Genomic DNA, 18410 nt, shown 5'->3' with positions numbered 1-18410 from the left:
AAATAAGTCTGTTTTATTAATATTATTTGCTCTTTAAACATTAACACAATTACAACAGTGGTAAAGTGCAAAATCCTTTGGCGTCAACTAAAAAGGATTCACAGAGACAGTTTGTGAATATACCTATCTTCATTATGCACTGCACAGTAAAAATACTATCACAAACTTCATTTTACACCATCTAATCTAAATAATTACTTACAACCTTCATGTAAAATATTTATACAATATTGTCAACAAAATAGGTCAAAAGTTAAGGCAACACATCCTCCATCATCCTTTTGAATACAGAAATGTACATTGTTTGTAAATGTAGACCACAGATAGCAGGTTCATATTTGTCATAGGCCTACTTGTAAAACTGCAGACTGACAACACTGCTGTACAGAAGCATGAGCAGTGCACTCACTCACAATGTGTCTTTACTGTCTGTTCAGAAGTGACAAAGGAGAACTCAAAAGGAAGAATTGATGCTCTTTCAAAAGATCCATTCAATCTTTACAATAACAAGATGTTTCTAAGCCTCCACTAAACTACAGTAGCCTATCTTTTGATCTAAAACCTTAGACAGTACATGGTGTTTAAGCACACTGATGGTCATTCACAGTGGATTATCAGTAGATCTGTACATCCTCCTTTGTGTCAGAAAAGAATTGTAGCAGGATTTATTGAATGAGACAGTGGGATATTGTTGCTAGTATTTGGTCATGTACAATTTAGATTTACTGGCTCTGAATCAGAGATAATGGCTGTATTTATATATTTAAAATAAATATAATACGCATATAATGTAAATCAGTCAGGTACAATCATTCACAACCATGGCAACTGTAACCGCTGAACACAGGGTGCTGTGCCCTATTCCTGTTTCATTTATAATTGCACAACTTTTTGACACATGTGGAGTATGAAGGCACTAGATATAACTTCAGGATTTTAGTAGACAAAATATGGCCTCACTGAATCCATACTTCTTGTCAGAACTTCTTTGGGCCTAAGTGCTTGCATTAACATGTTATAGCTGTATATATTTTGGATGTAGTCCTGTAGTCCCGCTATAGGAGAACATTTACTTTATTGTATTTGCAGTCTTTAGCAGTCTTTATTCAGTCAGTGTCTGTGTCTGTGATGACACTATTCACGTGGCTATGTATTCTCCATGGCAGCCAGTTCGTGAAAAGTCACCACAGTAGATGCTGCACTGGAGTGTTCAGTATTCTCGTCCACACTGCTGAGCTCTGTACGGGGCAGTCTGAAGCCATTTTGAGAGGGCGGCCGGGAGCTCCCCTCCAGGCTGCCCGCCTCTCGTCTGGGCAGCGTGAAGCCCCTTTCAGAGGGGGGCCGGGAGCTCCCATTCAGGCTGCCCACCTCTGCTCTGGGCAGGGCGAAGCCATTTTCTGAGGGGGGGTTGGAGGCTGACATGCTGCCTGACACAGAGCTGACCCCCATGGGGGTCAGGGGCATGTTGGTCTGGAGAGTGGACTGGGACGTCTTGGGACGAGGTTTGGATGAATTGCCGAGGACTCTGGAGACATGTGTCCGCCTGCACACAGAGGAGAAGAGTTACAATGGTTCTTTATTTATGTGAGCACACCTAAAGGGATGCCAATGAGGTGTAGCCTATGGTTTTATCTTTGTTGTGACTGGATGTACTGAGCATGATCTAATATTTTGTCAATGAAAGATGTTGTGAAACGTTTAGATTGTGTTGAAGGACATGAAAGCGATATTATCGCGTATGAGGTGTTGAAACTGCAAACAATGACTACAAAAGTAACGCATCCATCCCCACAGTTAAAAATTCCATAGGTCAGATAGGAGATGAAGTTACACTAAAATTTGCCCCCAAAAAATCTCAACTATTTTTTTTATAAGACTATTGACTTAAATTGGCTTCAAGTATTTGGCATATAACAATATATGTAGTTAGTATGGTTCATTTCTAAAGCTGGAAATGCAGTGGAGTGCTGTATTGTAGATTCTGAGGGACCTCTGTGGTTTCTGTTGTAATGAATATTACTGATGCCCTATAGTGAAAAGTGTAATGTGCCAGTAATATTACATATTGTTTAAGTTGGCTTAAAGATATGTTTAGTGAGCTGTGTGGGGCCTACACCAGAGGTAACTACAGTATATTACATGTTATGTGTCATGTTATTTCAAAAGAATAAAATACCACATAGAACAATAGCTTCAGTACAGTAGTGCAGATTTTCCCATGCTAGATCAAAATCCTCATCAAGCATTTTAATTACACAGTATGTCACCCATAACATGATAAAAGACTCTGCTGGTGCTCTCATCTTTCCAAGAATTACCTGCCCATGAGGAATGTGGCCTTACCGGTTGTATGTTTTAAGTATGATCAGTAGAACAGTGAGAATAATTATGATGCCAACGACAATGATTGCAATCATGGCACCTGAACCTGAAAGACACAAAATACATGTTGAAACAGAGCTGAAGAATGATTATTACTGTGGAAGATTTCCACTTTGTCATTTTCTCCAAACACACATTGGATAGAGCTTAGGAACACAGACACTGCAAATACAGTATTGGTGATTTAAAGCCACACCTGTGCAATTCATCTGGATTTGATGGCATGACACAATCCTTTATATTCATGACACTGGGATTATCACACCTTTATAGACTAGAGAAAGGAACTGGAATCTGGACCTGATCAAATCAAGCACATGGAGTTTCTGCACCCACACACAACATATTTGAGCATATTTGTCTTGACTAGTTCTATTTTGCTTTAAAAGGGCCTGTACATGATTTTGTTCATGTATTTGAGCAAAATGTGTTTTGTGTGTGTTTTAGTGTGTAGTGTCGGTACATGCCCTCTGTTGGCAGCAGATGGAAGTGCAGTTTTGCCCCCAGCAAAACAAAGGTCAGAAGCAGCAGAGTAAATTTTAGCACCAGATGCTGACAGACACATGATTTGTAGTGAGAAACACTGAAGTGTTGAAATAGTTTCTGTTCAGAAACTGACAATCTCAGTAAAAATCCAGGCTTAACATGAGTTGATGAGAAAATATGCACAGTGTAACTTTTCAGGTGAAGGGTACTCCACATGGAGAGATTATTGCTGTGATTTTCCACAGTGTGGCATTAAACTGGCCTTTGTCTTGTGTTTTTTTGCTAAAAAAAAAAAAAAAAAACTCAACAAAATGACTCTATAGACTGCTGGACCCGTGTGTATTAAAATAATGTCTCTTGCTCACTTTGAATGAGGATTTGCTCCCTGGACTTGGTGGTTATGTTGGCTGTAGTGTTGGTCACAGGTGAGACAGTTGAAGCTTGCATTTTTAGCAATAACCTGAAAAACAAAACAGATGATTAGACCAGATTAAAGCACACATACTGATTCACTTTGATCTAAAATAGGCTGAGATACTCAGACCACAGTTAAATCTCCCTGGAAAAGTTAACCTGTTCATTTGAATACATTTTGTCTCTGCAGCAGTTGAGCACTAATCAGGTAACAGGGAGTTTTAGCATAAAAAACAAGATAAGTTCAAACACAGAAGATAATAGATAAGAGCAGTTTCAAAGCAAAGCAAAGGTGTGTCTACTGTCAATGCATATTTGAAATTCAACACAGGCTGAAACCTGAACATTAGTAAGTGGAGTTAAACATTTGCATGGAACTACAGACCAGGTGTTAGTAGCATCCTGCTAAATCTGTCACATGCTTTCATGACTAGCAAACTAGCATCTTTTGTTTAACTTCGCACAGCCACCATCAAGTCTGCAGCTCATCTAAAACACAAACACCATGGGTCAGGTACGTGTGCACTGCTACGCCCTATGCTTTCTATAAGTGATGAAATGTATGCACTGTCTGGTGCTAATGTGAAAAATGTCTTCATATTTAGAGCAAATATGCTACCACATTAAAGTTAAGGTTAAGGTACACTTTATTATCCCTGTTGGGAAATTTGTCCTCTGCATTTGACTCGTCCTTCAGTACCACCAGAGCAACCTGTCAGGAGCACAGACCCATCTCCATGATTTTGAGCTGGCGCAGTCTGGATTTAAACTGTTGTGCATGTTTTGGATTGATGGGGTAAACCAGAGTGTCCGGAGGAAACCCAGACAGAAACATGACAACTCCACATGGTAGTTGAACCCACACTCTTCTTGCTGTGAGGCATGAGTGCCACTCAGCCTCCGCGTATCTGGTACTATAATAAAATATTATGTTTTAGCCCAGAGGCTGGGGTTGAACTACAAGTATTGCACAAGATTATGATATTGTATCTTTAGGCACCAGATAGTCTATGGGTAATTAAAGAAGTAAAAAAAAGAATGATTGTGATATATATTGAGCCTATTAATTGTGGCCTATGCACAATAGACTATTAACTCTTAAATCTTTTAGGCTTGGCTTCTACATGCCGACTCATGAAACATCATTTAGGCATCTAACACCGTCACAGTGGCCGGCAAACAGATTATCAAGACATTAGACATGCACATAGAGCACATGGAGTTGTTATTTTTTGCTTTGCCTGAAATGTTCCACAGTATAGCATTAAGGCAATCTATCTCCATGGCGACATGCAAGTAGTGCCACCAAGTTCAGCCATAGCTAAAGCACTGTGGACAGACTGTGTAGGTTAAAAAATCACTTATAGAGACAACCTCATCAGAAATGTTACATAGTGCAGCGTTAAATACAAACACAAAACCTGTTACATCACAATAATACTCTTACATGCCTTTCTCTATATTCTATCATTTAAACTGCCATCTTGATCTGTTTTTGCTTCATCAGCGTGCCGCAGGAGGACCAAAGGAGGATCCCCAGTGTGGAGGAAACAAATGAAACAAAGGTGCAGGTCTGGGCTGTCCCGTAACTCGAGCCCCTGTGAGAAAGCTCTGCCAACACAGTCTTCTTGGTATGCCATTTAGCCCTTTTACTACCTCACCTATTCTGTGAAACTTTCAGCTGTTCAGAACTTTATTATGGGTTACCTTAATCTGCAGTATTAAAAAGGTCGTGAGTCATGAGGTGTGACCGCTGTGCATAATAGTTGTGCTTCAAGTCCTAATCACATCTTCACGAATGAGTCTGGACGGAAATGTATACATCAGATTGACAAATTGAATGACAATTTACAGTGGAAAATTGAAGTAGTGCGTTTTCAGTTTAGATATTTCAGTCAACATGATAATCGATACTTTGCAGTGACATCACGCTGGGGGTGTTTTACATGACAGAGTAGTGCGTTCTGTTAGCTTCACACCTCCAGACAAAGTTGATGACATCAGCTAAGCATCAATAGGTTACTTATATACCTAAAGCTGTTAATGATAAACATTACATGCCCTAAGGATACGCCTAACAGCACGGCAACACTGCAATTTTACTGTTTTATATCCCTGTGCTTTCAAAGACATCCATATTTAGATAAAGTTACAAATTACTACTGAAATACTCCACAATATGGCATTAAATTAATTATCTCCAAGAGGCCACCAGTCCAAATTACAGGAGTTCTCTCAGCCATAAAAACTTGTGATTGAAAAAATGCAAAATAGGGAAATTTCAAGGGCCTATATTATACTTTTTTCTGATTTATGTTATAATGTTGTTTCTTCATGACAAACATACTTGAAACTGAGCACCTGATCGTTACCTGCGAGCGCTCCAACTACATCGATTTCTTTGCACATCTGGAGCTGTATTTCGTTTCATTCACACATGTTTAACACAGAAATCCTGGATATTTAGGTTCTTCTCCCAGACACTCTGCTCCACCTTGTGATGTCATGCAGTAATGCAGAAGGTGCTCCACTCTGTTTTTTAAACTTCATACAATTTCAGTAGAATAACTTGGATGATTTCAGCCCTGGAAATGCCAATCTCCAGTCATTAATAAAAAAAAATAAATAAATAAACTACCTCTTCTTGACATCACAAAATGGAAGAAAGCATTTTGAGCTTTGGGGATGTAGACACTGACTGACTAATAATTAGGATTACAAAATTTAGGGGGGATGCTTTTAAAATTATGCTTTGAGATTGTAAAAAAAAGAGCAAAATATGATGAAAGGAAATGATGAAGGCAAAAATAATATTAGTTTAAGTATAGTGGCTAAAAATGTGAGGAAAAAAATAAAAAATGTGGGGGGCATTTTTGTTGTTTTGTATTTGTTGTGGGTGTTGCTTTATGTTTTTGTGTTTTTATATTGATTATTGTATGTTGTTAAATGTTATATTCTGTTGTCTTTAATTTAAAAAAAAAAAAAAAAAAAGGATTACTCAAACATATGAAACACAACTCTGGAAATGTCTTTCATGAGGTAACAACTTTCTAATGTGGCTTAAAACTCACAAGAACCTGCACTTCCCTCTTTTGCCAACAGAGGGCATGTACTGACACATCATTTTAAGAAGTAAAGCATTAAAGGTGCTATACCAGATTTTTCCTGCTTATATAATATTTCTCTATTGGAGCAAGACACATTTTGCTCAAATACATGAACATTTTGTGTAATATAAGACCTTTATTGAACATTCCAGGCAAACCAAAGACATCTCCACAGAGTCAAGCAAGTGGCAGACACCCCACCAGAAAAAGAGCTTCAACAAAGACGGACTTTGAATAAAAGTATTAGATTACCATTATTCCCTCCAGCCTGACGTCTGAGGTGTGAGACAAGAATCCAATACTGGCGTGCATGGTACATCTTATCCTCGTGTATTACACAACCTGCTCACTGTGTTGACAAACTATTAGCCGCAGTGATAAGTGCCGGTGAATATTAGCCTGCTGTTTGCTGAGGTGACAGTCCCTGATAAGTGCTGCTTTAGTTACACCAGAAGAAATGTGTTACACTGAACAATATAGTAACGAACAGGAAGTGGAAAAGACCTGAAAGTGTCGTCTAATCAGGCCCGTAGACAGAAATTTGGGGGCCTAGAGCAAGAAGTCTCACATGGGCCCCCCTCTAATGTAAATTAACAAGAAGAGGATCCAATTCTCAGCCTCCAAAACCCTGGGGACCCGAAACTAATCTACAGCCTGCCTAATATTGATTTATTCTAGTTTGATTGTAATACCATTTTTATTATTAAAGGTGAACTGTGTACATTTTCTGGCGGTTTGTCTCTTTATGGAGGTGTTACTGCTAGTTTAGCTTAAAAATCTAAAATCTATCTTGTATTTGTTCAATTACAGGTGCTTTCTAGAAGAAAAAAAAAAAAGTGATGTGGGCGTGCCTCTCCGTAGATCTAACCAAAACCTTTTTAGCTTTTTTTGAATAGTTTTCTTTCTTAAAAAAATTTAGCTGTTTAATTAATCTTTTTTTTTTTGATGATTGATTAAAAATGGTATTAAAATTGTGTGGGCAAAGTAACTCACAGTAATAATTATGGCAATAGTAATGTACTTATTAAGCATACATTCAAAGTGATCTTTCCAGCACTGATTGGGGGAAGTGTTCGGCAAAAATCTGATTCATCATGCAGCTCCAAGTTCCATTTTTTTATTTGATATCCACACCAGCTTATCTTTCCGCTCTGTGGGTTTTGTCACGTCTGTTGCTGAAGTTAAACTAGTTCCTCAAACCTGTGCTATTAAATCATTTTTGCACAAGCTAATGACGTAGTGTGTTCCAACTAAGAAGCATTTACAAGCACTCTCAGGTAATATTGACATTCTCATCTGATCCATGCACTGTTTGAGATCTCGCCTGGAAATTCTCGTGAATTCTACCATTCACGGATCCCACTGTCCACTTTGGATGAGCTCTGATGTCACTAGGTGTGTCTATGTGTTTTAGTAATCACATGCAATTAAAACCAATCATATTCAATGGTACATAATTGGAGGTTGAATTAGGAGATGGTTGACTAGAGCAGTCTAAGTAAATAGCCATTCACACGTCATGGAATCGATCGTGAGATCCTGAAGTACGACTAGAAAAATATCTTTAATTATCAAGTTACAATGATTCTCCAAGACATGTTATTAGAGTGTTTTGTTGTGGTTTTTTTTAGCACTTGTCAATATATTCATTGTTAATAGTAAGAATAACATGTACTTCGACTGGCTATAATTGGAAATAACAACAACAGAACCTGGGATGTCATTATCTGTTATATCCTGCGGATGCATCGTATCATTATGGCTTTATTGCAAACTGGTTTTAGTTAGTGACCCAAATAGAAGAGCTCATCCCGCTGTCTGGCTTTCTACCATGTTATAAGGTTTTTCGCTCAAACATGCCTCAAGAGGTTTTAGGTGTCACTCACGCATGTTTGAGCATTTTAGTGATCTCTGCCGCTCAGCCCACAAACTCATGTCACTCATCTTCGCACACTGCAATTCTCCATAATTATATGTAACCATGAAACAAAACTGTAAATAACAACTTGACAAACCTGATGTGATGCACGCTGATTGTGTCATGATAGTGCTCAGAAGGAGTGTCTTAACGCAAGGTGTAATAATATGCGCTTAAATAAAACAATAAAACATGACGATCAGATTTAAACATGTTTTGTGTTAGCAGTTAATACCCCAAAGAAATAAAATATACTCTCTAAAGAACCTATTACGCTTTTTGGTAAGGCTGTGCAATTAATTAAAATTTTGATCGCAATTTCAATTTGTGTGTCCAAACGATCTCCAAATCCATATTATCGAGTTGAAACGATTGAAGCTTGACAAAGCTGGATATATAGTTACTTTTGGATACATTTATGTTTTTCTATGCCTTGATTTAGTGATTTATGTATGTATTTATTTTGGGCAAGTAAGAAATATAGATTATTTTACAATGGAACACATAACATTAATGAAATCATAGCAGAAATAACAACAACAAAAAATAAATAAAAATAAAAAATTGTCCCAAAAAGGAGTGTGAAGAAGGAAAGCTTTAATCCCACCCCCCTCTTCTTCTGCCTTATTTCATGTTCAAAGTATATTTTATTCATTTTATGTTTTATACATCGCAAAACTGCTCAAAGGTACATATTTGTAGCCTATATTTATTTTCAATTTGAAAAGTTTGCATAAATAATCAATGACAAATTGTATTGTTTGTTTGTTTTTTGAGAGAGAGAAATGCTAAATAAATCCATCGTGTAACTAAAAAATAATCGTTTGAATAATCGTGATTTTAATATTGACCAAAAATAATCGTGATAATGATTTTTTCCATAATCTCACAGCTCTACTTTTTGGTTCCATTTAACTGTAGCAAGCTGCATACTTTCATTTCAGAGAAGTGGGTGTGGATAGGACAATACAGTACAATACAGGATAACACAAACATGAATGAATCAAAATACTAATCTGAGTAAGCTCATGATGAGGGAACACTATTATAATATGGTAAAAAGCTCATTACGGCTTATTTCACTTAAAGGTGCACTATGGATATGTCATTGCTTTGGCTGGAATGTTCCACAGTATGACATTAAACACAGATCTGACCTGTAATTTGGTCTAGTTTGGTCTCCATGATGATAGAAAGTTTCAATACCATACTGTGAAACATTCCAGACAAAGCAATAACCATGGAGAAAAGCATCTGACAGACCCTCCAGCAGAAAACTTACACAGTCCACCTTTAATTTGCCCCCCTTAAAGAAGAAAAAAATCTATGTTTCTTGTATTAAACCACCTTAATTAAGCGTGTGTTGACTTGTTGTAGCAGTTCTAAATCAGTTGTTAGGTAACTGTATGTGACCTGGATGGGGAGTTTAATGAGCCATCTCCCAAACAAACAGTCCGATGGAAACAGCCACACGACCTGCACCGAAAAGGTCAACTCTAAAATCTGACATCAGCGTGGGTCCTGTCAGCGCGCCTATCTACTTCCACTGCAAATCCAATATCCTCTTCTGCGGTGCCTGGTAAACAAATCATTTCAGCAGACTCAACGCGTACAATGGGAACAATTAGTTTCCTCTTTTTACAAGGACAATTTCATACAGCAGCCACACCGTTTCCCTTCTGAACATATCAAAGGATGCTCTGTGTCAGTCAATATTTGAGCATGAGAACTTTAAAGTCATCATATATGTGGTGTATACTGCAAAATAATGCATTTTAAGATCACTTTTTGGCCATGTGATTCAGTTTTGGTCAATCATCTGCAACATCAAATAAGGTCACCTACATCAGTCTAAAATGTTATGGTAAACCGTATTCGTCGCTGGTCAAATTGAGTTTGTTCCGCCCTGTTATAATGGTTTTCCTTTCTCGTTAACTTACTCAGAGTTCTGTTTTCTTTCTATTATGATTCATGCATGTTTGAGTAATCCTGTACTGTCATGCATTCAGAAAATATTTTAAATGTCTGTCTTCCCATACCCTCTATCTCTGCCCTCTGTACTTACTGGTGATTCTTTGAAAAATTCAGATTACAGGTCATGCTTAAGTGTTCAAAAACGCCAAAGCATGTAAAATCAAAAGCATATAAGTGAAACTCTTCCGCTCCTTAAAGTGATAATAACTTTTTGGAGGTGGAAAATCTGCATTGTTCTATGGAAAGTTAAACCCATACTTCTGAACATTCTACAGAGATAGACACATTTTACACCATACTGTGGAATATTATAGCTAAAGGAACAGCATCTCCATGGAAACAAGCAGGAGTAGGGCTGGGTTTCATTCAGAAGCTGCCGATATGATAGGCCGCGATATGATATATATCTCAATACAGTGAACTTTTGATTCAATACGATATATTTCAAATTGATTCGATACACGTCAATAAAAAATAAAGCTAAATCATGGGTGTGATGCTAAAAGTCTTCACTTCTTGTGCAAAGTTAATATGAAACACAAACATTTTAATAATCAAAAAGTGAAAATATCAAACGTGTCGCATAAATGAGTTTCCTTCAACTAAACAAGCAACAAAACTGTAGCGCTGTAACAAAATAATTCAGTAAAATATTCTCTTGGCGATATATCGATACAGCAGCCCGCAATATCGATACTGTATCATCACATTAAACGATGCAATATATCGATATTTCAATATTTTTGTACACTCCTAAACAGGAGGACATGTAAGAGTCAGTTTTGTGGAGATGCAAGCGCTCACAGTAAGCACACATGTTTTTCTGTGTTTTCCAATTCGATAAACACATCCATAATGAAAAACACGCTTTATTTTTATCTACTATTGTGACAAAAACATTACACACTGAAGTTTTGAGTTGAAATGTCAAGAAGGGCCAACGGCAGAGAATAAGGATCATGTAATTTTGGATACATCATTTTGTTTAGCACTGAATACAAAAAATAAAGTGTAACATATGTCTTCTTCTTTAAAGTGTCGTCTATAGGTCTACAGTGATGATTTTATGCGGTAGTCAAACTCATCATTTTCAACTCGAAAAATAAATCAGGAAAAATGGTTTCTGATGAGTCACATTGAACATCGTGAGTCAAGCATAGATTTGATGACGTGAGACTGTGCACTTATATTAGGAACCATGTAATCAATGACTCAGGAAAACGAAAGGGAGAAAGGTGAAAGAAAATATGAAAAACTACAAGAATCACACTTGTAGAGGTCTTACTACACCAATGGACATAGGTTATTTTGTATTATAGGCCTGTCATGATAATTACAACTGTATATCCACTTATCGTTAAATATACGAAAACAGAACATTACTTATTGTGTGTACATTTTCTTTGCACTACTTGGATTTTTTTTGTTTTGGTAATTTCGGGCTATATGATAAGATTTAAGATGTTGCACTTTAAAATGTGTTATCGTGACAGTCCTAGTATCACCTAATTATATCTAACATTTGAGATTTGGTAATTGTAACCATTCAAACTGTGATTTTGGGTCCGTGTACCATTTGTTCTTTTGAATTTCAATTAAGAACAAAAATCAATAAAAAGGGAAAACAAGTTATTTCATTATTACGTTTCAGTGTCAAACCAAACCAAACTAAACCAAAAAAATCAAAAACTGATTTCAACCAGATTTCCTGATTTCCAGTATTTAATTTAAAGTTTATTTCATATAACACCAACTAAAAACAGTCTCAGTGCATAGTTTGATTTTGATATTTTATTCTCTCTGGTTTATTTGCCCCAGAAGTTCTGCTGCAGTGTCAACCATGGATCTATAATAAAAAAATATTTTTATTTTAGCTCTATAGTGTCAAGTGAACAAAGTTTATCACCTTGCTGCTACCTGTTTCTCGTCATGGAGTTCAGTAATTACTTTCTAGAATGTGAAAGTAAACGCGTCGCTATAAAAGAAGAGGACGTGTTTGTCCACAGAATTGCAACAATTTTTCATTTAAGTCCTTCAAACAAGCAGCAGAAGTTCATATAAATCAGAGAGATTAAAATATCCAAATGAAAATAGGCACTGAGACTGTTTTTTGAGTGGTGTTATCTGAAATAAACTTCATATTAAATATTGATTAAACAGAGGTTGATTTTTTTTTTTTTTTTAAGCAGAATAATGAAATAACAACCTGTTTTCCCATGTTATTGTTTTTCATTCTTAATTGAAATTCAGAAGAACGAATGGTACAATAACCCTTTTGATTCAATTTCAGTTTTATGTCATTAGCGTGCCTATTTCTGAAAAAATCCACCTCCTTCTTTTCCTGCCCCACACCTTTTTACGATGTCTCTAGTTTTTCATTACACCACTTATCCGCCTCATATTCTTACATTGTGTTGGAGGAATCTAGTAATGATATATCTACGTTGTGTACTGTCATTTTGAATTACGCAGGTGGAAATTCTGAATACGCCACCCCTTCCCTCTCGTAGCAGCGGAATTTTCAACCTCCTCAGCCTCCTCCATCTACTCCTCTTTATCCAGTCAGTAAAGTATTTATTACAGCACAGTCATTTGTCTCTGTCTTTCTTCAGCTTATATCTGTCATCAGCACAGGTGTAGTTCAACATTTCAACAGCAGGCACAGCCATTGTTTTGTGGAAGTGGAACAACTCTGCTGCTTATTCATTTCAGTGTTCAGACGATGACGAGTCTATGAGCGATGAGTTCTTTATTTATTTAAAGAAGATGTGTTCCATCTTGTCGCGGAAATCCAGCATTAAGATATTCAAACAAGTACTGAAAGAATACAATTTCTTCGTCTAATCGTAATGGGAGAAAAGAGTCTGATGATGATGATGATAACAAATATTGAGTATTTATTGTGAAAGGCCTAGTAACATATAGGGATGTAACGATATCCAAATCTCTCAGTACGATACTTTCACGATATACATCTCACGGTACGATATTTAATGTGATATTTTGTGGAGAATATGCTACTTTTTTTTTTTAAATGCCTTGACATGACTTTGGTTCTGTCATAATCCAAAAATTAAGATGTAAACATGCTTATAAGAGATGTTTCTTCAAGTCATTGAGGCAAAGGATCATGGTCTATGTAGTTCCCTCCATTTTTTTTAGCTGATGCACTATAACTTCATTTAGAGACTTTTTTTTTTTTTTTTTTTTTTGATGGCCCATGATATCATTGTGAGACTTTTGACATACGATAGGTAGTGCCTGATCATGGCTGTTATGAGACGAAAAATCCAAAAAGTTCTTATTTAAATGTGCTTATAAGAATTGTTTCTTCTTGTAATCAGCACTGAAACGGAGCAAAGGATCATGGTCTATGTAGTTCCCTCCAATTTTTAGCTATATTGCTGTACTATAACTTCATTTAGAGACACTTGTGATTCGATGGATTGTGATGGCCTGCAACATTATTGTGAGACTTTTGACATACAATATCATGATAATTCAATTATTGTTACATCCCTAGAAACAAATACGTCAAATTTAGCGTTATCATTGCTGTTATGAGACCAAAAATCCCCAAAATTCTGATTTCTGATTTAAACATGCTTATAAAAGTTGTTTCTTCATGTAATCAGCACTGAAATGGAGCAAAGGATCATGGACACTTGTAAAAATGTACTTGTTATATCCCTAGAAACAAGTAGGTAAAAGGTAGTCCTTGATCATTGCTGTTATGAGAACTTTCTTTTATAACTGAATTACGCAAATGTATTATAATCATGTTGGTATTTTAATTATAGGTGCATATCCAGGTGAATTATGAAACATGTGCCTCATAACACAGATCTGCATTTATTTTATTACAACTAATATTTCTGATATTACCTCAAATTATTATTACATCATTTCACAAGTGCACCGTGTTCCAGAGTGTGGCATTAAAATCCTTAAGAGATGAGACACACAGGTGATGTCACTCCAAGCGTTTTAAGCAATACTTTTTTGTTTAAGTTTACATTTTCAGTTCTCTTTCCACCACTGGGGATGAAGAGTGGGGGGAGACATTTGGCAAAGACACAAAGTTTTCCATATTTGTGTTAATATCCAAAACAACTTATCTCTCTGTGTTTTTCAAAGCATTTTAGCAATAGTAACACCCGTATTTGAATAAAAAAGGATTTATAATTTTAATGCCATATTGTGGAAAATTTCTAGCCTGATTCATTAGCTGGTTTCACTTCAGGGAAACCATCTGACCTCGCAGCATTAGAATTCGTTCGCTCGAGGGCAGGTGGGTACTTTTTTTTTAACCAATCGCTGCTATTTTGTCATGACTTATGTAATGCGCTGCTAACGGGGCGAACTGGTACATTAAGCTTTTCCCATATCCCGTAGGAAGAAGGGCAATAACGTCTTTCTCCTTGATAAAATTCACCAAACATTCTCTTTGTTCTGGCTTTCAATCCTCGATGTCGGGAATCGTTGCCAACACAGAATGTATGGCTCTTTGCTGGTGCCCAAACTCACACTTCCGGGATTCTTGCAAACCATTTTGATTCCTGACCTAGTCACTGGAGAGAAATGAAATTGAGCGGAGGCACTAGGTGGCACCGGCCTGGCTAGAACATTTCAGGCAAAGCTAGAACAAAATGTCATCTAAAACTTTACTTACATGTAGACCTGTCGTGATAATTACTATATTGACTTATCGTTCAATATATGAAAGCTGAAACAATATTTTTGGGGGGTCAGTGTGTATCATGTGTACATTTTTTTTTCGCACTACTGGGAATATTTGTGTATTTAAAATTGTTTTTGTGGTTTAAATCTGCTCTTGGGTTATTGTGTCAGTAGCATAAATTAGTTTCAGTATTATCGTTTATCGTCTATATTTTCTTCATCAACTTCAAAATTGTGTTATGGTAACAGGACTCTCATATGGCTTTTATAGTTTAATCCTTTTATATCAGTGATTTATCCATTTTATTTATTTTTAGATGGGTGAGAACCAACGTGAGACCTGTAACTAAATCATACTTGTTTTATGATGTTGTAAAACGGGCTTTAATTGTGTAGTCCAACATTGACTTCAGATGTATTTTACCACTTTAATGACTAGGCCTGGAGTATGACTAAGAACCACCACCTGAGCTACAATCGTACAAGATACTGCATACAGCTCTACATGGGAAATCTATGCAAGTTAAAAACAGGAATTGCCAATTGTTTTATTGTTATAGCTGCACACTGGTCATGTGCTTTTACCAGTTATAATTTGACATTTTTAGGGCCTTTATTGTGCTATTTTCTTATCTACGTAATGCTATTTTACACAGTTGTGTTTTGTTTCATTCACATGTTTAAAGTCATATACCCTGCATATTTATTCTGTCAAACAAAAAACATTCTGTCTTTTGACGTCATGTGATAATACCAGAAGTCTTTCATTGTGTATTTAAACTCCATGCACCTTCACTAGAATCATTTGGATGATTTCATACCAGGAATTGCTGATCTTTAGTAGAGATGCACCAATCTAGATTTTTCCATTCCGATTTTGATACTATCACTTTAAATATCTGCTGATACCCGAGGGGGGACTGAAAATAGCATTAATTTCCCTAACAATAAAACAAAATGAAAGAAAACTGATCCAGTTGTGTTGTGTAGCTGTTATTCATCTTTCCAGTACAAGTACAGAAAAGCTTTGTGGAAAAAAAAGTTCAAACTTTATGAGACTTTCTGAGCCAATTAGTAACAGTAAATAGTCGTATTACATCCATTGAGAATATGAGCAACCAGGATATCGTCTGGATCGATATCTGGAAGCTGATATCCGATCCAGCTGATTTTTCTGTATTGTGCTGATATTCGATGCTGGTATATCGGATCAGTGCATCCTTAATATCTACTGAACAAAAGGTCAAAGGTAGCTGCTAACCACTTATAACAAGGCTTAAGGTTCACAAGAATCCATTTTGTGTAATATAGGTTAATTATAGGTAAGGAAGAATTAATTCCTTTGGGCTTTGTCATTCAGACATTGTATGAAATCCTGTCCTTTTCCTTGAAATGAAAATCTACCTATATTCATCAATTTATTCTATTGCCAAATCCTGGTTCAAGGAGTCCAGGGAGAGTCATTTATAGTAGAAAAAGTAGACTTTGTCCAGCCTTATGGAGATTGCAACAGTGCTGGCTATTGTACAGGGGACATACCAAACTTACTCATCGAACAAGTTAATATGAAACCTATCATCACCTGCCATTCACTGGAGTGACGTCTTTCATCTGTCCTGTGTCCAAATGAACAAAACAAGACTACCATTATTCCCCCAACAGTGTTCAATTGCAGTGTTGTAACAGAAAATTACAAGTCCAGCACCGTTTATAAAAAGTATGAAAAAATATGAAACCATTTTTGTGAATAACAAACAAAAACATATAACAAAAAGACTGGGTCGAATATGATGCAGTACTACTCAATAGAAAGCCCTTTAAAATACCTACACAAATTTTACTAAGTTGAGTCTTAGTAACTACTTAATTAAAGGTTTAGGGGTAGAAGTCAGGGTTAGGTATTAATTATAGCTGTTAAACCTGAATCTTTATTAATCATGCTTTATTAAGGCATTTAAAAGCCCTATATAGGACAAAATGTATTCTTGTGAGCTTTAAGCCATGTTATAATGTTGTTACCAAAACAAAAACATATTTGGAGTTGTGGTTTGCTTCATTCACACACATTTGAGCAACTCTTTATAATTAGTCTATCTATCTATCTATCTATCTATCTTAGTCTATCTCCAAGGCTCAAAACACTCTGTTCCACCTGGTTATGTCATGTAGTGGTGATTTTCAAGTCAACAGCTAGGCCACCTTTTACCTTTAGTTAAGTCGAGATGGGTGATTCCAGATCCGAAATCATCCAAATGATCCTAGTGAAGGTGTGTATGTAGTTTAAAAACACAGTGGAGCACTTAATGTTTTACCACATGACATCACAAGGTGGAACAGAGTGTTTTCAGTTTGAGAGAAGAACTCCGCACAACTCCCCATGTCTTTTGATGAGGAAACATTATCGCATTAATCAGAAAATAACGTAATATGGGCTCTTTGAAGTGTAATTATAATTAAGTCTTAAACAGTATATTATTATGTAAATGAGGTGACCATGGGTGGATTTGACGTGTACAGAGAACAATAAATACTAGGTTAAAAGTTGACATTATATCATTGTACTGCTGATTCACATAGACTGGCCTATTGCACGTGATTGCTACTTAAACCAACAAACTTATAAGTCAACACTAGTGCGTTTGGAGCTATAGTACTTTTTAATATATTAAACAAGGAAACATTTCCATTATTTAGTTTATGCCTCATGGTTACTCATAAATTTCTCAATCTCAGTCCTGGAATCTGAACCTGGGGTTCACCTGCATCTGGCACCTGTCTGGCTAAACCCCACGTCTCCTTAACTACTACCACAGAAAGAAAGTACTATTAATCCTTGTGATACTGTACCTGAGTAGATTTTACTAGTAATTGTAATTAGATACATTTAGTTGATTAGCATTGTTGTCTGCCTGTCATCTCTGTCTCTTCTCTTTTCTCCAAAATCACATAACAGCACTACATCGTCTGTTCTGATTGGTCAGAGCTCAGAAAATATGCAAATTTTGATTTAAAACTACTTAATTTAACTTAACGTAACTGTTTAATTAAGCAAGTTATGTAAAAGACTGCTCTAAAATTGCGTAAAAAAACGTAACTAAACGTACTTTAAGCATTTTCCAAAACTTATAGGCTACTTGAGTACAAATTAGGCACCAGTAGTCTACTTGTACTTGCACTTTTTCATTTTATTTACATTACCCTTTCCCCTACTGTACACCGCACCATCCCAAAGCAAAAACATCCAAAGCCTTACCTTATTGTCCCACGCTGAACATGGGCACCCCTCCGTCAGATGAACCCTGAAGGGAGCATAGTTCACCGGCCGAGACCTTGGGGGGGAGCTCTGGGGGTCCGGAAAGCGGCGCAGGAAGACAGATCCAGGGGAGCGTGAGCGCGATGTCGTGTGTGCGCGGCGGCGGTGTTGTGATCCGCAGCTGGGCAGGAGGAGG

At 36.6% G+C, this 18410-nt stretch overlaps 1 protein-coding gene across 1 annotated transcript; it reads right to left on the bottom strand.

The window, feature by feature from the left end:
- Positions 1-19: 19 nt before the first annotated feature.
- Positions 20-18410, bottom strand: ncmap (non-compact myelin associated protein). Its single transcript, XM_020919628.2, has 4 exons — positions 18215-18410; positions 3234-3328; positions 2344-2428; positions 20-1543 (listed from the first exon to the last, which is right to left on the bottom strand). Exons 2-4 carry the CDS (start codon positions 3313-3315, stop codon positions 1147-1149), a joined length of 564 nt encoding a protein of 187 aa, XP_020775287.1. The 5' UTR covers positions 3316-3328; positions 18215-18410; the 3' UTR covers positions 20-1146.

The sequence above is a fragment of the Boleophthalmus pectinirostris genome, unplaced genomic scaffold, assembly GCF_026225935.1.
Source record: "Boleophthalmus pectinirostris isolate CB_2022bp ecotype Guang Dong unplaced genomic scaffold, ASM2622593v1 HiC_scaffold_10, whole genome shotgun sequence".
NCBI classification, from domain to species: Eukaryota; Metazoa; Chordata; class Actinopteri; order Gobiiformes; family Gobiidae; genus Boleophthalmus; species Boleophthalmus pectinirostris.
Note: the sequence above shows the minus strand (reverse complement) of the source record. Positions and strands in the feature narration are given on the sequence as shown.

Coding starts and splice junctions, on each gene's coding strand:
- ncmap (XM_020919628.2), bottom strand. CDS start 3,315: ATGCAAGCTTCAACTGTCTCACCTGTGACCAACACTACAGCCAACATA. Junction 2,429..3,233: donor GGAGCAAATCCTCATTCAAA/GTGAGCAAGAGA, acceptor TGTGTCTTTCAG/GTTCAGGTGCCATGATTGCA. Junction 1,544..2,343: donor ATACTTAAAACATACAACCG/GTAAGGCCACAT, acceptor CTCTGTGTGCAG/GCGGACACATGTCTCCAGAG.